General features: G+C 36.0%; 1 protein-coding gene across 2 annotated transcripts; it reads left to right on the top strand.

The window, feature by feature from the left end:
* Positions 1–764: 764 nt before the first annotated feature.
* LOC121410974 lies at positions 765–22,737 on the top strand. 2 transcript variants are annotated; one of them, XM_041603396.1, is made up of 11 exons: positions 765–959; positions 4,830–4,956; positions 14,416–14,568; positions 15,184–15,302; positions 15,688–15,746; positions 16,614–16,780; positions 17,194–17,359; positions 17,851–17,912; positions 19,037–19,151; positions 19,680–20,032; positions 20,168–22,737. In XM_041603396.1, exons 2-11 carry the CDS (start codon positions 4,875–4,877, stop codon positions 20,443–20,445), a joined length of 1,554 nt encoding a protein of 517 aa, XP_041459330.1. In that variant the 5' UTR covers positions 765–959; positions 4,830–4,874; the 3' UTR covers positions 20,446–22,737. The 2 variants fall into 2 exon arrangements, with proteins under 2 accessions (XP_041459330.1, XP_041459329.1); XM_041603395.1 differs by having other exon boundaries at positions 771–959; positions 17,851–17,918.
* Positions 22,738–22,802: the final 65 nt, after the last annotated feature.

Raw genomic sequence — 22,802 nt, forward strand, 5'->3', positions numbered from 1 at the left:
CCGATTTGAAGTCTCCATGGTTAGAGATTATATTTACAGCTTTTATGAAAATTAACTTTCTTATTGTTTGTCCGGTACTGTTCAAACTTTAATATCAACTTGTCTGATATTTCTTTTTCCTCTAAAAATAAATTCTAATTTGGGATGATTCCCCTTTAATTCCTTCTGCATTTTGAGTAATCATTTTTGTCACCTATAGCTACAGCAGCTATATCAATACTCTCAAATCTGCGCCCCAAAATAAAATATTGAATCATTAAACGACAACAGACCGTATTATCATCAAGTCTCTCATTTGTATATTATGCGTGCTTTTTAGTATCTAGTGTTTCAGTGAAAACGATAACCTAAGATTAAAAATAAGACCAGAAATTTCGTTGCCGGTTTCAATGCCCTCAGGTGGTGTGTGGCTTGAGGTGTGAACGAGGACCGATGCAAGTGGTTTCACCCGGGCCACCGAACTTTATTTATGTTGGTTGACCCTTCTGTATGCATGCCATCACACTGTACCTTAGGGGGGTCATTCCCACTGTAAGACGTTGGTTGGCAGCTGTTGAGTTTTGGACTTTATGATTAGACCCTATATTGATAAATCGAGTCTTTGCGACATTGGATTAAAAGTGTAATTGTATTATTTCAAATCATAGGCTTTTAAGAATCAGTAAAATGAGAATTTCACTTTTATATGAATATACTCATCGCAATCTGAACCACTGAAAAATAATATGTTAACTAATTTATAAATAAAGTGAAAGTTTCTGTCGTGTATAGTCTAGAATGTAAGACTATTCCGGGTAGAGATAAGTTTCTATCGTGACACGGATGCGGAGCGGTAGATTTATCTGGTGTTTCACAGTGTGAGGGCAGGTCCTGAGCAGAGCTGAGATGAGAGTGAAACAAACGTCCCTGCTTGTGTTGCTTCCACGGATTAATCAGCTCCGAGAAACTTATCCTCTCTGGTAAGTGGAATTCACACCTTTATTTTGAGTTATTATATTCAATTAACTACCTTATTTAATGTATTATGGAATGGGAAGTAGGTAAAGTATTTTAAAGCTTTGATTGTTGCAGGTTGCAGATTATATGGGTGTGGCAAGCGAAGTTCTTGAAGTTGATTTTTTACGGAGAATGGAGAAGGTGATATATAACATACATGTGTACACCATGGAGGTAGATGAATGACGGGAACTGGGTAGTTGGGAATTGGGTGGCCTGGACCTGCGCCTGCTTTATTTGGGGAGCAGCAACAGGGCATAGGGCCCGGATTTCTCGTTTTCCCATCTCCCTGCATAAGAACGTCGATTGAGAAACAAGAGTACGAGGTTATAAAAATGCATGCTTATTGAAGTCCAAGTTCTTGATAAGAAATACAGCACTGGACCAACACAGCAAGGATTACCATTAAATACAAACATGACATCACAATTCTCTAAACTTCAACACATTCATAACTTTCTATAATGTTTGTCCGACTTCAAATTCCATCCATCCATCTGCTTCTCCCGGGCTGCTTCTCAGTTTTTGTTTTTTTTACTAAATCTTTTAAAACAAATTTTCATTTGGTTAAGATTCCCCTGAAAACATATATCATGAAATTTTCACTGATTTGATGGACACAAAGGAGAATAGGAAAGCTGTCATGGACACCCATTATTGTCTGCGATGGCTAATATTGATTGGCTTATTGAATGCAGTCTGCGGAGTTGACTTTGAATTATGTTTTCATGAAGAGTTTATGAGTATACTCTTTCAAGGTCGTGCTAGAGGCTAGGTCGCTGGGGAATCAGAGGAATTCTTTAACTGCCGTTATGAATTTGGGCACTCCCTTGTGTAGATATAAAGATCATGGGTTGACCAAGTTCTCGTTGTCTGTTGCTCCACCTGGATTGATTGCATTGTTTTTAAGTTGATTTATTCTTCTTCGTGCTCGCTTAACTTATTTCTAAAATGAGCTTTAACTGTCACTCTCATGAATTTAAGTTATGTTTTATTAATGATTTTTAAAGTTATATGTTTCGAAAGTCATTCAAGTGCAGAATTTTATCTATTTTTTGTTAAGATTCTTTGATCATAGAGTTGCACCACAGATTTTATCATTATTATTTTGTGTGTGTGTGTGGGTGGGTGTGTGTGTATAGCGATGGTGGGTTCGCTATATTCTGCATATGCTTAAGTGCATGTGAGAATAAATTTCACTGAAAAGATTTCGAACAAGACCGGGGAACAAGAACTGTGACAGAGCGTATGAATTGTGGATTATGAATATAATAAATCAGTCTTAGCTTGCAGGTGTTCCTGCCCTGACCGCCGTTGCTGCTCCTGCAGCCCACCTCAAGTTAGACCTTGAACGTGTTCATAATTCTTTCTCATTTCTAGTACATTATAGCATGATTTTAGTTAAAGAGAAAGCAAATTGGGGGGAATTCAGTCGCCCGGAATACAAGGGCCGTGGTATTTCTCCAAACTACATGTTCTCCATGTCACACCAGTCTTACACCACATGACTCATTTAAAGGGGAAGTTCACCCTGAAAAAAAGTTCATGGTAAAAATAGCAGAAAAAATGATAAAAAATATTGCCGAAGGTTAAAGAAAAATTCATCAAATAATTAAAAAGTTATTAGAATTTCAATTATTTGATTTGTGACGTCATATGCGAGCAGCATTCCTACGTAGCGAATGGTAAAAAATCAATGATATGTCATTTTCTCGGAAAATTGAAAATGGTTTTCACTGTAACTTTTGTATATCAACAGACAAATAATTTTACACCCGATCATGAAAAGAAAACAAAATTAAGTCATCAGGAACCATACAAAATTTGAAATTCATACATTTTATATTACATAACACATGGGGCAGCTGCTCGTTTATGACGTCACAAATCCCAAATTTTGAACTCTAATAACTTTCTTACTCTTTAACAGATTTTCCTCAAACCTTCACCAATATTTTTTACTATTTTTTCTGCTATTTTTACAACAAAGTTTTCTTCAGGGTGAACTTCCCCTTTAAATCAAACAATGCGTGCCTTCTTTGTGTGGGATTTTAGAGGTTCTGACTAGAAGGTCGCCAGTGGTGTGCCAGTGGTGTGTAGTATCAATGAGAGTAACGCCCTTCTTGCAGGTAGCCAGAATGATGGAGATGTTGACGTACAATCACGCTATTTTGGTATTACTTACACCCATACTTACATCATTTCCTAGAACAGTAGCATGAGGTTTTTCTTGGGCAGCAATCTACGAAATGAATAGTTGGTGAAAATAATTGGAGATCCTTTCCTTTTTTTAGTCATGCTAATTTGGCTCGTAAATTATGATTATTTTGTACATATCTGGGATAATGACAGAATGAATAAGAAACGAAAAATAAGGTACTTGTTATGATACAAAAAAGAATGGAGCTGCAAAGAAAGCCAATGGTAAGGGTGAACAGAGCGTTAAGATGGTATAGGCATAGTCGTGGTTAATTGCATCAAAACAGGGATGGTATATAGACCAAGAGCATCGCAACTTTAAAGGTCAAGTCCACCTCAGAAGAATGTTTATTTGAATCGATAGAGAAAAATCGGACGAGCATTTCAAATGACATTTCAAAGGTTCGCTTATTTTTAACAAAATAGTTATATCAACGAGCCAGTTAAATCCAAATGAGAGAGTCGATGATGTCACTCACTCACTATTTCTTTTGTTTTTTATTGTTTGAATTATACAATATTTCAATTTTTACGAATTTGACTATTAGGACCTCCTTGCCTGAAGCACAAAATGTTAAAATAATGGAATTCCATGTGTTTAAGGAGAAATGAAACTTCATTTCACATGACAATGACGAGAAAATAAAAATATTTTATATTTCATATAATAAAATACAAAAGAAATAGTGAGTGATGTCACCAGTTCCTCATTTACATACCGACCGAGATGACTTGTGCATATAACTGTTTTGTGAAATGAAGCGAAACTTTAAATGCCATATAGTAACTTTCTTATATTTTACATCAGATTTTGATGAAATTTTCAGTGTTATGCTTGTTGAATTTTTATCTTTTTATTCAAATCAACTTTTTTGGGGGGTGGACTTGTCCTTTAAAAAGGTATGTACAGGCAGGGGTTGCCAGAGTCGTTGACTATACAGTAATTTGTAAAATCACGTATATTGGTCCAAGATACTCGACGCTTTGAATATGGTGAGAATGGGGCCATAATTTGAAACTTTGGAATCATGTTTCTTTTTTTCCAGTAGGTGGTAAAAATGTGCGATGAGAAAGGCGAAAACAATCCAACATGTATCAAAATATTGAACTTGTGCGGAATGCTGGTCGATGTGATCGTGAAGACAACATAGAAATATAACGGAATATGTTCATGACCTGGGGTGAATTGGGGAGGCCTATAAACTGAAAGTTGTAGATGTTAAGCAAAATGAAAAAAAAGTGTTTCGAAATGCAGCGACAGACGTTCTAAGTACCATCTGTCCATGCAATTTCTCTCTCTCTCTCTGTAATAAAATGAATAATATTCATGGCACTGTTAACCTTATATGGGGATATTGGAACATTCATAGACCACATTCATGCGTGCATGTTGCTGGTTATGGTTTGTAGGGTGGGATAATAACTGATTAGGTATGATTATATAATGTCAAATATTATCACCTTCATATATAATTATTTATGTCTACGTTATCATTTTAAGATTATGTTTTATCATTAATTTTCTTGTACAATTGTCAACCATGTTTAGCTGTGATTTAAACCCGACTTCAATACGAACATAATGAAGTTGAATACCTCATTTCAACTTCAATCCACTTTCTTTTATTGATTAGACCCCTCTCATTCTTACCTGGTGACCACAACATTAAAGTTGGAGAATGATGTCGAACAGGACGATGGCGTCGAGAATGATATATGTCGCTGTCGTATTGGGCACGATGGTCGTCATCACAAGAGGAGGTAAATATTCTGGCATATACTATAAAGCAATTCATTAAACTCCTTAACAAGTAATTTTGAATCGTATTGTCAAATTCAACGAGGTGAAATATTTCATATGCGAGACATGTAGGATACAAACAATCCATCCTGTTTTTCTCACTTTTTTCCAAAAACGTTTTTGCAGGGACTGGGTATCGGTCATACAAACAATGTTGATTTTAAGGTGACATTTATGGTCAATAAATTTAAAAAACAATTTTCCTGGGTTTAGATATTTGACAGTATGAAACTATATGAACGTTTTATAGCAGTTAAATAAATAATATTCAGTCTATACCCTCCCATCGCTGGTTTCTCCTCCGGTTGTCTCCTCCCTGTCCCCTATAAAAGGCGATTCCCTTCCAGGGAATCTAACCGGGGCACCCAGGGACATCTCCAGAATTACAAAAGGGTTTACTTTATTGTCAAGGTAAATGGTTGCAAGTTTTAGCTAACTTGTTTAATGTTAATGAATAATAGACTTCACAATATTAACCCATTTTGCCAAAGGCGTATTGGCGCAGAATGTCGGATGATTGTGAATTAGGTTATAATTTTGGTTACGGAGCAATTTTATTTTCATTGCCAGCAAACCTGAAACTCTTGGAAACTTCCTCGCATTGTATGCTTGATTTCTGAAGAGAGTTAGAAATTGTATGTATTCTTCATGTTGCCCTGCCGATAAATATGTCTGTCAATCGTGGAGGACAAACATTCTTTCATCAAAATAATATTACAAATTCAAATAAAAAGGAGATTCGAGGGAGGCAGAAACTGCAATACTGCGGATTCACCCCAAAATCAGTCTGTCGTGGCATGGGCCTATTTGGTTGTGGCAACACTCCGTTTCGGGTAAGGTCTGTAAGTCCATGTAGTAGGTACATGGTATGATACATAGTTTAGGTCAGATCTGACCACCAGAGGGTCAAGTCCAGCCAACACAATCTCATTCGAATACATATAGGAAATCAACAAGCATAAAACAACAAGTTTCGTCAAACCGAATGTTATCATGGAGTCCCTGATCTTCAACATAAGGAAGATGCAACTTTTTCAAATTTTGTTGTTCTTATGAAATGGTGAATGTGGCATTTTGAGTGAGGGAAAATGTCAACATACTGTCCACACAACCAATTATTCGTGCTTTCGGTTAAAACTACACAGTATTGGATGAAAAATACCCAATGTTGGATATTTTTTTAACCAATTTTAACGAAGGATTGTATATACGAGCGAGCACAACGGGGTGTCTGAGAACGTCTACCCACTATCACATCAATGTATGTATATAGTCTGTTATCTTGACACGAGATATTCTGTGATGACATCATTATCGAAGCTAATTAACGATCATGATCAGCGAAGGCATGTCGAATATTTCGTGTATACAGCCATGATATAGTTATACATATTTAAACATCACGGAGTTCAATCAGTCTATAACAAATAAACCAATTATCATTTCAAATGTATATTCATTTCCCAATCTGTCTCTGTTCATCTGCTCTATATTGCATTCTTTTTCTCCTTTCTCCCTGTGTCTCTATTTCTAAGCCAATCCTCTTTCTATATCAAGTGGTGGAATGAACCAAAAATGTTGGTATGGCCTGTCAGGTAAAATTAAACAAAAAATAAAAAAAAATATAAAAAGTTGTGAGCGAAACGAGCGAGTAAATATTGACATTTTGATTTAAAAATCCAATTTGTTATAGATTATAAAAACAGTATCACCCTGAAATCACAATTTCACCCTTCCTTTTCTTTTCTTTCCTTTTCTCTCTCTCTCTCTCTCTCTCTTGTGGTAAATTTATTTTATTTGGGGGGAAATGTCCCCAAGACCCCCCCTCCCCCATCTGTGCGCCACTGTTTCCATCTCCAACTCTCTTCATCTTCCCTTCTCTCTTCTCAAGTATCATGAATGGTGAAAGTGGAGATTGTTGTGTCGGGAGCACCAATTTAACTCATGCATCATCATTCGCGATAAACCCCCATTAACCACTCGACCCCCAAATGAAGGGACAATTGTTTCGCAGATCTAAGACGAAATGAAAAGGGGCAATTTAATCTACGATATCTGAAATATATTCGTTATGCTTGTATTTATTCTAAGTTTATACATTCTCAGTATAGCCCATCATGTTAAATTATATTCAACTCGATGTCTCGTGGAACATGTCAAGAAGAAAACTATATGACTAAAAGTACCATCTTCGGGAACAATGAAATTGGTCTTATGTATTTATGTGCCCTTGAACCATCAATTTCGACAATACTCTAAATAAGATCTTACATCTTATTGAATCTCCTTTTAATGTTCCTTTTCAAAGCCACATACGGTATACCCACCTGTTTCTGATTCAGCTAACTTGACCTCAAATGACCCCGGGGTCAGATGAAATCGACGTGATCTCAGATGTCATTAAAATGACGGATGGATCTGTTTGCGATTATTATAATAAGTTTCCTTGTTTATATTGAAATAGAAGACGTGTGTCATGTAGAGCAATAGGAGCACGTCTCGAGGAAGATAGCAAGAGAGGTAACGAGTAAATAAGGCGAATTGTGTCTCGAGAGCTCCATGGTGAAAGATAATGGTGGGAACATATTACGGAAGCGTTTTTTTTTAGTGGGGGATAGTTCCATGCCATTGCTCACGTATGTCAAAAAATAAATTAATGGGTGGGGTTAAGTGAAGGGTTTTTTACGCCTTTTGAACTTCTGATATGACATAACATTTTGTTTCAACTACAGATTGGTAGGATTTCATTCAATACACTGATAGTAGGACTTTACACGTAATTACCATCTAACATGTTTGAGCAGGTGCGTCAAACGGAAGAGATCGATGTTTTATTCCTTTCTAATGGCGATAGTTGTCAATTTAGATACGGCTTGAAGACGTGCTGCTAATATATTTTAGTATTTAGAAAACTATGTACACGGATAAGTGAACCACTTAACTTTCGTATTTTCTGTACCGTGCATTATAACAAATCGCCTAAAAACTAGGACAGCGTTTATTGAGAAAAGATGATTTCGAATTGTAATGTAAACGTTAAAGACGTCATTCTGAAAAAAGGGCTCTCGATCTTGCATGTGAAAATTAAAACAAAAAAGGATCCTGTTATTGATGCTGGTTCTGTTTCCATTACCAGCACTAATTACAATGCTCATTGACAAATAATGCAGGATTGATCAATTATTTTAAGAAAAATAGAAATGCCGTCATATATTGATGTTATCATACTTCAATTTTCAGTCTATGATGAAGCCAAACCCTAACCCAATCATAATTCTATATGAACAACTGGCATGTCTTTGCTGTTTGCAAGGATTTTCTTTGGCAGTGCCCCTGCGGTCATTATAATGATTGCAACTAATACCAAAGCGAGTACACCAATTACTTCGAGACAGATTTCAACGAGAACTGGAGACTCAAGGAATGGTTCTAATTATCGCAAATGGTGTCTTCTCCTCGAATGCAAACTACTTTTCCCTCCTTCATGCCATCATCTTCTTCCTTCATAGAATGATCTTTTTTATTCTTGTGTTTACTCACTTATTCTTTCTTCCATCCACTGGCAAAGATTTCGTTATTTGTTTTCTCTCTCTTTTCTCTTTCTTTCCGCCAAAGCAAGAAAAATGACGGAAAGAAAGGGAGAGGGAAAAAAAGAAAAGCTTTGTCAGTTCTCCTTCCGTTTATCCTCTCCTCTTTATCACCAGTGAGAAGAATTTTCCGTTCACTTCTACCTCTTTTGATCAAGTTATCATTTCCTTGTTTCTACCCATCACTTCTGCTCTCTACCACTGGCTGAGCTGGCTCCTCTTCTTTTGTTTCTTCTCTTCACTCTCTTTCTTCTCATCTATTCTCCCCCTAATCCTCAATCCCCCATTAAGCCCCCCCCTTCCCTCCTTTACCCCTTTGAAATTTCTCCTCACTCCCTTTCGACTTCCTCATCCTTATGTATTCTCCCCATCACTCATTTCGTTTCTATTCCATTGTCATCTTCTATCTTCTTCAGTCATGTCAGTGGAAGAGAATTCCCTGATACTACCTCATAACCTCTTCCATTCTTATTTTGATATCATTTTTTCTGCATATCCCCCCCCCTTTCATACCCTGTTATCTCAATACAAGAGATTTTAAGAGTATGGCCAAGTTTCCCGCTCCTTTCTACTTAGAAAAAAAAACAACTTTAGGCCCAATTTTAATGTAATTATGAATATTCCAGCTCATCCCGCATCTCTATCACTCTAAAAAAGGTTTACCCAATATTGGTAAAATTGGAACATGCATGTGGGTTGTGTAAAAAGATAAATTTTACGCAATGTTGCGTTGAAATAGCCCAATATGGTGTAAAAAAGATACCCAGCAAACATGCATGTTCCATTTCTACCCAATATTGGGTAACATTTTACTCAGTGTTTTTAGAGTGTATCCTATCAGGATAGAAGGATACAAGACTTCGAGATGCATTCTTGTTTTCCTCTTTCCCTCCAATCTTCAACATCCTATAACTTACTCATATCCTAAAATAGCTGGTTATTATCTATATGCTTTACATCACACCATGGTGACGATATCCTTGTCGGATCATTTTCCATCTCCATTCGTTGACTCCGTACCTTTCATAATTTGCATAGTAAATTGAAACCTGTGAGACGTCTATGATTTATAATTATTGATTATTACTGTCTTGAACAATTTCTCAATTCCCTCGGGGAGGAATAGAAAGGCCTTTTAATCACACATGACTCTTGCCTATTTCAGCACGATATCGAGAAGAAACCTCCTTCGCTGTGTTGCAACATAATTTTTACAACCGAAGTGTCGACTATAGGATGATCATAAAAAATACCCCCAAAAGGAAAACGATAACACTGGGGTGGTGTCATGGTAATTTAAAGGTCAAGTCCACCTCAGAAAAATGTTGATTTGAATCAATAGAGAAAAATCAGACAAGCACAATGCTGAAAATTTCATCAAAATCGGACGTAAAAAAAAGAAAGTTATGACATTTCAAAGTTTCGCTTATTTTCAACAAAATAGTTATATGAACGAGCCAGTTACATCCAAATGAGAGAGTCGATGATGTCACTCACTCACTATTTCTTTTGTTTTTTATTGTTTGAATTATACAATATTTCAATTTTTACGAATTTGACGATTAGGACCTCCTTGCCTGAATCACAAAATGTTTCACATGACAATGACGAGAAAATAACAATATATCATATAATAATATACAAAAGAAATAGTGAGTGAGTGATGTCATCAATTCTCTCATTTGGATGTAACTGGCTCGTTCATATAACTATTTTGTTGAAAATAAGCGAAACTTTAAAATGCCATAACTTTCTTATTTTACATCCGATTTTGATGAAAGTTTCAGTGTTATGCTTGTTGAATTTTTCTCCTTATATTCAAATCAAGTTTTTGTTGGGGTGGACTTGTCCTTTAATATAGGGCAAGATCAAATGAAAGTGACTGAAAATATATCCAAGCATTTTATCCACGACCACCATTTTTGCAACTTGTGAAAAATTACCCTTTTATTCTATTTCATTGCACCCGTTTTGGGGGTTGTATTTTTTGCGTTCAAAGGGAGCCAATTTATGCTTTTCATAACTCTGCGCTCAAAAGGGTGCGAAATGTATAGCTATCAGCAGTATCTGCGGTACACATTGGCGCCCGCACCCAAAAAGATGCCCCCTATGTTGCACCTGTGAGGTGCAAAATTGCAATCGAGTTGCAGTTGAGTTGCCACCAGTTATGGCATCACTAAATCAGTCACACAAACACCTAATTTTGTTCATGGAGATGTATCTCCATGGTCAGAAACAATGCGTCATTTTTTTTTTTTTTTTTTTTTTTTTTTTTTTTTTTTTTTTTTTTTTTTTAAACGAGTGCAAACCTAGTTACCAATAATGCATATAGCATTTTCATTTATTTGAAAGCAGGATAAAAGAGCATTGTAGATTAAATGCCTTGCTCACGGGCATAGGTGCCGCGGCCGGGGATCGAACTCCGGACTTTTCATGTATAGGCATGCGCCTTATACCACTCGGCCACGGCACCTCCTTATTGGTGCAGGATCGAATTGTATGAACCTTGTTTGATATTGTTACTATTCCTTAGTGTGACCGGCTCTGGTTAATGTCTGTACCATTGATTAGTAATCTTTCATCTCCATTACTAGCTCATCGCTAGGTCCATGACATAATGCATTCATGATCCCCTAAGCGATTCCACAGGTTTCATTCGCTGAAAAGTCTTGAAAGGGAGTCGTTTGTGTGAAGATTGTTGGTTTGATCATGGACCTATTACAATAGGTCCATAAGCTTCGACAGCTTCTTCAAATTCCTTGATAGTATAAAAACAGTACAATTTATATAAATCAGCGTTATTACCATTTCCCCCTAATCTAGTGATTACTTTATTCATGACATTCGACGGAATCTGTTACACCCAAGCGCGACTTCCTTTACGAAAAAAAAATTCGCTTAGCCGTCTTTTGGGTGAATTTCGTACTCTTCTCGGATTTTCGACACCTTTCTCATCGACGAATTTCCTGCCGCTTCGTGTAAATTTGCGTGGTAACCGAACACGACTTGGGGTGTTACATTACGCAGTTTAGCATGTCCTAATATGATTGTCAGTAAGGTGTTGACGCAGTGAAGGGGAGGTTTCCAATCAATTTTGAGAAAGAATATCCAGATATTTGCATTTAATTCAACAAGGATGTTTAAATTTGAGATATCAGGCGTCAAACATAATTAAAGGAGGTGCAGAATATGCGGGTTTTTACCTCTTATCTCATATAACATGTTTCTATCCTTCCCCACCAGTCCTCTTCCACTCCCCCCCCATTCTGTCTCTCTTTTTTCTCTCATTCCTTCTCTCTCTCTCCCTCTTTCTTTCTCTCTCCCTCTCTTTCTTTCTCTCACAGTTATGTACATTGGTATGGAGCTATGTTGTTCATCAACTTTGGATGCACAAGGGCATCATCACCGGGCATCGTCACCATGTTTATTATAGAATGACGAGAGTTACATCAGTTATATAATTACATGTATTTAAAAGAATAAATATTTCCGTCATTTAGACCTACCATGCCCACTGTCGAAAATACTTCGTTTTCTATAACTTGGAGATTGTAGGTTGTCAATTTGATATGATAAATCCGTGGTGTGCTGTGTGAGCAATGGGCCCCATGGCGTACCAATTATACCAAATTAGTAATGCTGATCATGTGATGAGAGTGCTGATGTTTGATCGTTTTCCGCAGAAATGAAATATTATTGTTCTTTGGAAAAGAATTCTATCAACTTTTGCTATAGACCTATAGATAATTTGATAATTTCTTCTTTCAAGGAAAGGGGTTACACTAATTCAACAAAATTACGTTGTGCGAAAAAGAAAACCAACTTGACGAGTAATTTACGTCCGCTTTTGAGTGAGGGCACCTAATTGGTTTGTTCGGATTCATATTGCTTTGATGCTGTGTTTATACCAAGCCCCGGGCGCGGGAGCGGTGTCTTGACCTTTGACTTCAAGATAGATGACCTTTCCTGACCTCCTTCTTATAACAAGCCGGCCTCGATCTTGACAATCTTTAGGATTATTGGCTAGTGTATGGCGTTACACCACCACAGTACGGTCACACTGTATAGAATACATTACAAACCATCTCACGATACACGTGGAGATGGATATCGGGATATATGTTCACATGATCAGTCAAAACTGAAAAGAATTATGCCTAATTTTGCTTTAAAAATAGAGCAGTTTGAAATAAAGGTAGTTGGAGAGGGGAAACGGAAGCCGAAAGGGGTGCTGCAAAATATCAAGTTCATCTATAAGAAGTAGTAGTAGAGGTAGTAGTAGTAGTAGTAGTAGTAGTAGTAGTAGTAGTAGTAGTAGTAGTAGTAGTAGTAGTAGTAGTAGTAGTAGTAGTAGTAGTAGTAGTAGTAGTAGTAGTAGTAGACAGTAGTAGTAGTAGTAGAAGTAGTAGTAGTAGTAGTATATAGTAATAGTAGTAGTAGTAGTAGTAGTAGTAGTAGTAGTAGTAGTAGTAGTAGTAGTAGTAGTAGTAGTAGTAGTAGTAGTAGTAGTAGTAGTAGTAGTAGTAGAAGAAGTAGTATAGTAGTAGTAGTAGTAGTAGTAGTAGTAGTAGTAGTAGTAGTAGTAGTAGTAGTAGTAGTAGTAGTAGTAGTAGTAGTAGTAGTAGTAGTAGTAGTAGTAGTAGTAGTTCAAATAAACTTTCTGTAGGTGCGTTTGACCTTTGAGGATAAGTTATGAGGAAGATCGGTGTGAAATAATATATCGACCATGACGAAATGGGTCTGAGTTTATAAGAATAAACGTATGGTACATGATCCATCAAACCCAAAGCAGGTCGCGACTTTTACTCAGACAAACCTTGAAATACTTGAAAGCTTTTAGATTTGTTTGGATTTGGTGTAAACAATGACATTGATTTGTAGGTACGGCTACGTAAGAATTCAACTAATCCAGAGTTTTCTTTTTTGTGTGTGTGTGTGTTCCGGCTAAGGAAATGTAGGGAATCCTCAAAATGTGAAGACATTGAAAAATAGAATAAGAGACAGGTCTACACGTATGAGCTAAAATGTTCTCACTTTTGGTATTAAAGTGGGAAAATGAAAAACCGGCGTCAAAAAAGCTCATCTTTTAATATGTATGATAGCATAAACTTATCTCAAATGGGCTCAAGCCTGTCAAATCTTTTGGTATAAGATGCATTTATGAATCAGCTCGGACTATCACATCGGTATATTGACCGGTATATCACTTTTCAACCTTTGAATCTGTGTGAAAATTTGATTTGAATTTTTTTATAGATGAGAATATTTTGCTACTTATTTGCTATTTATTGTCTTGCTTGCATAGCAGAAGATATAGGGCCGGGCCTACACGCTCCGCTTTTCCGACGGTGGCGCCGTCAGCATCAAATCTCAGCCACGGTTAAGTTTTTGAAATGACGTCATATTATTTGAAAACATTTATCATGAAACTGAGACAGAATGGTAATCAAGTATATTTGACATGATTTCCAGATCATTTGGGGTCAATGAACCTTGCCTTTGTTGTGTGATTCTTGTCAAAAACTTAACAAAATCAGAGAATTTTATTTTCAAGATACTAATTCTGAAATTGTAAGTCACTATTTTGTGAAACTTGGATCAGCCTATTAGGTATTAGCCAGTGGATGGGAGTATATCGGGTAAACTGTATCAAAGTCAAATGCTATTTCACACCAATGAACTTTCATCAAAATATATATTGAGATCACATATTTCCTACAAGTCTTTTCAATTTACATATATATACCTGATACGAATCCAAACTCTGAACAGTAATCAATAATTTTGCAACCAAACTTTCTTTATGCTCTATACCCACTCCCCTCGCACTAGTACCTACTACTCGGGATACTCCCACCGAGTTTACAACAGACATCAGTGAGGTGACGTACTTAGGGGCAGAGGAGAAGTTTACGGAGGAAGTCACCACATTACCCAACGATGATGAGGCGGTTACTATGACAACAGAAAATACTTTCTCACCAGGTTTGTTGATATGATTGTACTCAAAAGAACGGGAAAGAGCTTTTTTTAGTGAAAAAAAGGAAATCCATCTGAAGCATTTATTTATATCTATTTATTCATTATTTTTATCTTTTTATGTGATATTTAAACGTCTTTTATTTACCATCAGCTCACATTGTATGCCTTTTGATTATCCTCGTCGATCTAAGCCCGATCTGATTTAAATTCTCATTGTTATTTCTTTACGTTTTTTCCTTTTCTTTCTGAAAAGTTCCCATGTTTTCAATTTTTTAGAAAGGGCGCCGCCACAGTGTTTTCGAGTGGCATTGCAAAGTTTTTATTTTTTTATATTTCTTTCTCCCTTTTCTTCTTTTTCTTTCTCTGGCTTTTTCACTATTACTTGGCCCTGCATGACATGTTATGTTATGCTGGGCCCGCTTGTAGAGCAGTTTCCTAACTGAAGTGGCTACCCTGGGTAAATAAAACGTTATTATTATTATTTTAATTTATTAATTCATAGAGACCGAATGCGTTCAGTTCCCATCCTGTGGCACATCCCTTTCCTTTTAGTCTTGACATATTATTATTACTAATAATAATTATTATTGTCAACATGATGTTTTATTCAATCTTTAGATAAAGAAGGAGACGAGGAGAGACAAGGTATTTATAATTTTATCAAAGTCAAATTTACATTGCCAGGAAAGTCGAACGGTGACATTGGCGGGACGTTGAGAACAGATATAAAAAATGCTGTAAGTGATCCTAAATCTTCCTTTTATTATTATTATTACCATTATGATAATATTATTATAATTTGTATTGTGATAGCAAGCATATTAAACAATAATAACACTAATAATAATTTCATTATTATACAAACATCATATGAAAATAATTTGGTCGAATAATAACAGAGCTGTTCTTGGACACTTCTTAATGATGTCGGAGTTTTGTAGAAGGCTGGGAGTTATGGTGCTGCAATTGACTGTATTTTTTAAGCAAGTAGTGAGTGTTTAAATTAGCCATTTATGAGAATTAAGGTTTACAGTGAATGTGCTTGGCTGTTCAATATTGGAGAAGTAGATCGAACAATAACTTGAAACTGTTTCTTTAACAATGAAATACCCTTTTTTACAGATAAATCCAATTCTGAGTGAGAAATTCGAAGAGTACAATACATCATCCGTTGCATTTAGGTAAGCTCCCAAACCAGTACTGATGGAAATATGCATTAAATATTGTATTTTTGCATGTTTATTGAATTATAATTAATGTAAATGAACATTAGTTACAAAACAAGCAGAGAACAAATCAGAAGAAAATTTATATGTTTCGCTCATTTTACCAAACACCGGTATGCATTTATAGGTCCATATGTAAATGGGACAGCCAATGATGTCACATACTCTAAATTAGTTTTATATTTTAAATATATCATTTTATATTAATAGATGTAATGATAAATCTTCAAGGTGGAGATAATCAATAATGCTTATGCTTTGAGAGCAACATGTAACTCGATCCTATTTTCATGTTTGAAATGCGTTCTACCACACCAAGAGAAGTTTTTGCTCGGCGATGTGCGGAAGATTTAAGAACGGAGTAACTTTGCCCGGCAAATGACAATGAACAACTTGGAGTTCTTTGTCGAAAATGGGTGAAGTGGAACAGCAGTTTCGTCCTAAGTTTCAGAGCTAACGAAAAATTGGAAATATGTCGTTAGTCCAGAAGTTTTGATTCACCAATTTTCGAGAAAGATTTCGTGGCAATACATTTTCTGTTCTTGAATCGAAAACTCCGTAACATCAAAATTTTGCGTGCACCCGACGGTTACGGTTGGACTAATGCAGCTTACTGTATCATGTTTCAAGAATACACGAAATGCATTTACAGGACAAAATTATAGAACTTTTTAAATCTCATTAAAATGATTCACTAAACGTAGCTTGTCACTCGGTATTTATTCAATATTTTAATATTTTAGTCTTGGAGTGTTCGGTAGGCCTATCCTAACAAGTGTCTTATATTACAAAATTACATGAATGTATCCGTTCTCTTCATAGCGAATGTAAAGACGACTGTCTGACAGCAACTGTGAAACTGGATTTTAGGTTGCGGATTACTCTGGAAGAAAGACGAGGGGTAATCAAAGTGCTTTACGAGATAGTTGAACGGAACCAAACACTTGGAAACCTTCGTGTTGAAATGCTTTATGTATTGAATGTAAAAGGTATGATCCCCTGTTAATCCATCAAAGAACATTTAGCGAACATTATGTTTTAATCATTTTTTTTGTCATTGTGCTATAAGGGATTCTTTAATTCAATAGTTTCACAGTAAAGAAGGATGTGGGTGGATTTGATAGTCATTGGCCATGATTAAATGAAGGAGAAGAGGTAGATGGATATATATATAATTATAAATTGACATTTTTATAGATAGACATATAAAATGAAATTGGTGGGTAGATACATGTACATCGATTGATTGATTCTTTCATTCATTCATTCATTCACTCACTCATTCATCCATTCATTCATTCATTTATTGAAACATTAATACATATGTAATAAATGTAAATTAACATGATAAATTTGCATATAAATATATTCTTTCAACTCAATATGTTTTATCGTTTTTAAGGATCTTATGAAAGGATACATACTGCATGTGACATCACACATTGCAAACCCGATATGAAATGCTTCATTGAAGGGAATGATTGCTCATCTGTTTGTGCTGACAATACGGAATATTGTCACCATGGAAGATGTGAAAAATTCGCCCAGCAGTCTTTCATCACTTGCCAGTAAGAGATGAATATTGTATATCATACATGTAATGCATCCATGTTTATAAATTTAGTCATGTAATTATAGATTCATCACTTGCATATTCATTTATTTGATGATGATGCTGGTCATGATGATGATCACTGGCGGATCCAGGGGGGGGCAAAGCCGGTCCATGTCACCCCCCCCCCCCCCTGAGAGGCACAATTAAAATTGTATGTGGTAAAAAATACAGACAATTAAAATTGTTCACATAGATGGAAAATATGCAAAGTAAATCATTCCTTTACAATTTGCACAGTATATTATTCCTTTGCAAATTTCCAGTATTCGACTTTCTTACACAAATTGTGAGTCTTAGATGAAGCTTTCGTTGCATGAGAATTACAAAGTATATCACACCCGTTCAATTGTTGTCATCTCATTAACATGTATAAATATCCCAGAATACTGGACATATTTTTAATGGCAGAACAATAATGGTGTCTTTCTTTCTTATTTTCCGCAGTTGTGAAGAAGGTTTCACTGGTCCACGATGTACCCAAGAGATAGGGAATGATGAGAGTGATGGTAAACGTATGAATGCACTTGAATTGTTCTTTAGTTCACCACATAGATTCATTATGTTTTACCTGTTCATTGTTGTTGTAAAAATGTATATTTAGTATCATCTCTATTTTCACGTGTTCTGTTTTTAATTGAACTATTTATGTTGATATTGGGATTACATCCTTGGCTTCAAGCAGCCGAGGGAGTCATTCTTGGCCCAGAAATTCTCAAAACCCTCATTAACAAAAGTCCACTTGAACTTAAATGATTTCATTTGAAAAATGGGGATAACTACCTCATGGTCGGCGGGGGGGGGGCTAAATTATTTGTTTATAAAATGGTCTTGAACATTTTACACGTGTTGTCTCAACCCCCGCATTAGACCATGATTTTGTATGTTTGTAGTATCCATGTCGCACTTGAATTCTGTAAGTGAAATAAGTTTGGTTTGTATACGCTGTAATCTATATGTGCAAATTGTAAAAAGTATTGTGTGTGCCTGTATAATTTTGCCTTATACTTGTTTAAAGTTAAAATATACAAGTGAATAAAAATAATAAAAAAAAGAACCTTGGTGATCCAAATGTAAAAGAGGAATTCCACCCACAATCAAGTTGATTTCAATAAGGACAGAAAAAATGAGTGCTATATTAAACGAAGTTTTAAAGAAATGCATTACAGCTCATGAATTTTTAGTTTGTTTTATATCTGAAATCACACGCAGCACAATCATATTGTAATATAAGTTCCATATATCTGGATATAACCGAAAACCTAATAGAAGCGGGAACGAAATCTATCTGATATTGTTCAGGTACAAAGTCATTTGCACTTTTATGTAAAGTGGCATTTTATGGGATTCATAATTGCTGTAACTACTCTCGTGTGTCGTCGAAAAATTAAAACATGAAAACAATAGCAACTCGGTTGTTTGGTGATGGATTTCCTGGCGCCAGGGGAAGGGGGTTCAAACAAACTTGACATCGATAATTCTTTAAGATTTTATTTCTATTCATTTTCATGTTCTAATTCACGAATGCTTTATTTTAATGGTATAATTAATTAGACTGAAGAATCTACATCCTTCATGCGCTGAATCAAATACTAATGAATGATCATGACTTTCCCTTCATTTAATTCTCTAGCTGATCTTTATGTTGGAATCATCGCAGCTAGCGCTATAGCTTGCATCATCGTTCTAGCAATCATCCTGGCAACTTGCATCAACATCTTCAATAAGAAACGCATCCGAACTGGAAGGTACGGTATCAGTCTTTAAGTCTTATTACTTGCCCTGACGTCTGGCAAGAATACTTATAAATTGTAATGTTTTGTCGTTTCTTTTTAGACTGATAATGGGGGAAAACCTTGTCATATTAGTGTTTTTTACAGAAAATATGGAAAGAAAACTTTATTTTCCTGTACCTGACTATTCACAGTCCACAAAAGAATGGTCATTGGAAGCTAGCAAAGGATCAAAGGCAATCTGCGTAGAGAACCTGCAGTGGCTATGTTTTCCTGAATGGAACTGTGAGGCCACTTCACCCGGTGATAAGGTCAACAACAAAATAAATCAGCCACAATGTCTCCCCATGAATAAAATATGAGTGAAATCTACATCTGTTGAAAATTTATTATTATCTCAGGAAGAACTTTTTTTTAATTATGCAAAGCACTCTCGATTTCCTGGTTTAAGTTAGCCCTCTGCAGATGTTCTTGTTTCAAAAGTTTATTGCATTTGGTTTCCAGAAAATCGAATCACTTCTTGATGCTATCTACTTTGTCTAGATCTGAGGAGCTTTTTGGCATCGAGAATGTTGTAGCTTTAGAGTTAATGGATGAGAAATCTCAATTGGATGGTATGGCGACCCAGACAGACGAAAGTTTCCTTCTCGCTCGATCGCACAAGGATGGTGTTGCCCCTAAAGCAGGCCACGCCCACAAGATCATGCAGACCAATGACTCTTTTCTATTGGCCAAGGCACAACTACTAAGGGCACATGGTTCGGCAACGCGCTACAGAGGGGCGGGGTCTCCAGTGGGTGTGGTCAGTGGAAATACACGTCGCCTTAGTGATCGACCATCAGAGAGCAAGATACCCGAAGTCGATCATGCCGAACCCAGTACAAGCACTGCCGGAGGTAAATTGATTTTTAATCAAGCTCTATTATTTTACTCTTTACCCTAAGTATTCTTTACTTTCACTAATGTCACATTTCGTTGGAGAATAATACCATACAATTAAAGTGTTTCACTCTTTTGTTATTACTTTTCAGTTAACGGAGTAGCGAGGAATCCCTCAACAAAGAAGGATCGAGCACCAGCCCCACCTCAGCAAAGTCCTGCATCCCCCTCTCAAAATGAAGAAGCCACGCCTTCCACCAGTAAAGACGAGCAGCCCCGTATTCCTTCCGCAGAAAGCGCTCCAAAGCCAGCAGTCGAAAATGAGGAGGGAAATATAGAGGTGCCTCCCCCAGAGAAGCCGATAAAGTCGGTAGAGGGTAATGACGTGATTTCAGATGCTTACCCTGGAAGAAAAATACTGAAAGTGTAGCCCCTAGTCTGTTTCTGTTTGGAATGATCCGAGAATAAACTTCATCTGTGGAAAGAGACAATATTGTATTTTTATGACTGTATACTCCGCTTGTACTATGTTTGCCTTCACCTTGTCCCTGTAAGTGTATGCCGAAGTCCGTCCGAAGATAACCCGATGTGTCTGACCTCTCCAAAGGAAGAAATAATACAATGAACAGTACTTGTTCCCGAAATCCAGTACAGATGATTGTTTCTGTCTTATTGCTGTACGTCACTGTCATTAATGGTATGATTACAGCACTGACAGATTAGTGTAAACTGACCTAAACACCTTTGATTGTTGTAAATGCGCATGTTTAATCAGTATGCCCATTTTTGTCTCGCCTGAATGAAGTTCAGCAGAGGCCGAGTAAACACTATCCCGAGTATTCCTGTTGGTCTCTTCGAAAATGTTTAAGTTTTTGTTCAACTTGCTCTCATTTATTTATTTCTACATCAATTATGTTTACACTTGGTAACTTGATACTTGGGTGATACCACATCTGTTCCCATGATCAAATATCCCAGGATAATGGGGACAAAGTTCATCTAGGGAGGCAAAAGGTCAAAGTATATGGGGTCATGTTCATCCTTTTTTTAAGTTTTTATGCGACTTGTTCTCATTTCTTTATTTCTGCATCAGTTATGTTCACACTTAGTACAAAAAATGATCCTTGGGTAATATCACATGTGCGTTGTTGAGGATGATGGGGTCAAAATGTCAAGTTTTTGTTCAAATTGCACTTAATTTTTAATTTCTGCATCAACTCTGTTTGCACTTGGTACAAATGATTCTTGGGTAATACCACATGTGTGCTCATGAGGATGATGGGGCCAAAGGTCAAATGATATGAGGTCATGTCCTTGTTTTTTTTTTTTAGATTTGTTCAACTTGCTCTAATTTCTTTTAACATATCTTCATCAATTGTGTTCATACTCGGTTCAAATGATCTTTGGGTATTACCACACGTGTTTTCTTGAGGATGATAAGGTCAGAGGTCACCACAGGATCAAAAGATCATATTGCATATTTTATTGATCAAGGCGAGACTCGTGGTTCATGAACCGCCATGTTACAATAGGTAAGGGCATCTCATTGAAATAAATTGCGCTGACGTCGTGTGGAAAGGCATGATTTGTAAGCATGAAAAAAAAAGTATAAATGAATTCCATCTTCGCATGATAAAATTAGTAATGAAGAAAAAGAATTGTTTGAAACACCCGACATTACGAATTGATGAATGCAAATGGATTTTTCAAAGTCTTCCGCATGATACCTTCGAATTTAGCCATTATGAACTAGTATCACAATCAACCGATATGATACGTTTGGAAACAATTATTTAGTATTATTTTAATCGTGTAGCCAAAGACTTGAAATGTTTTGTTATATGTCATTGTGTGTGTGATAGTTTGCCGAGCTGTTAATAGGCCTGCTAGTTTATGCTCACTTGTTGTATAATCAGTAACATCACTCATGTGTATAGTATTATACCCTATGTGTTTTTACAGTTTATTTGTATATATTCTACATTTTCGTAGATACATGTACTATATGTATATGCCAAAACACGTATATATTCATGTGCTCTTTTCTTTCCATTCTAACCTTTTTAGCGTATAATCTTGTTTCCATTTTTCATTATAATGTTTGATCGTTAGCATTGCTATTGTACAGTGTATCTGTTGTTAATAAATTTTGTCAGTAATTGATATGAATTGGCAATTTGGATAAGCAAGTTGCTTTCTTCATTTTTGACACTGAAGAAAATTTTGATCCATTGTAAGGATGAATTTTGCGAAACAAAGAATAAAACAGAATTTCATCTTGTATAATGTTGCAGAAAGAAGTCTTTGCATATTTTTGGTGAAAATGTATCCCCCTAAACAAAAATATGAGAAAATTTAGAAAGAGAGCTAAAAATAACTCATGATGGCTATTGTGCCCATTTTTAAAAACAAAATATTAGTTTAGGAAGTGAATGATTGATCACCAGAACATTTGGATTTAGAGAGTGTTCCATCACGTCAAAGCTACCAAGTAAAGTGTCAAGTCAGTGTTTTTTAATCGTAGATATTATAAACATTTTTGAAGAATTGAGTGGAAATTCATTTTGCCCAAATTAAGAGATTTTCATATTGGAAATTTTGAGTAAAATGTACTGTATGATATGGCTGCTTGATTTTTAAAATTCCATATGATGTTGGAATGAAGATTTTAGAGGGCATAATGGAAATAAAGAGATTGATGGACGCCATTTATATCAAGTCATACCTTGAAAGACAATTATATTATGGTGTTTTATTTTCCAAATTACCAGTAAAACAGAATTGACG

This window comes from Lytechinus variegatus, chromosome 3, assembly GCF_018143015.1.
Source record: "Lytechinus variegatus isolate NC3 chromosome 3, Lvar_3.0, whole genome shotgun sequence".
Classification (NCBI taxonomy): Eukaryota; Metazoa; Echinodermata; class Echinoidea; order Temnopleuroida; family Toxopneustidae; genus Lytechinus; species Lytechinus variegatus.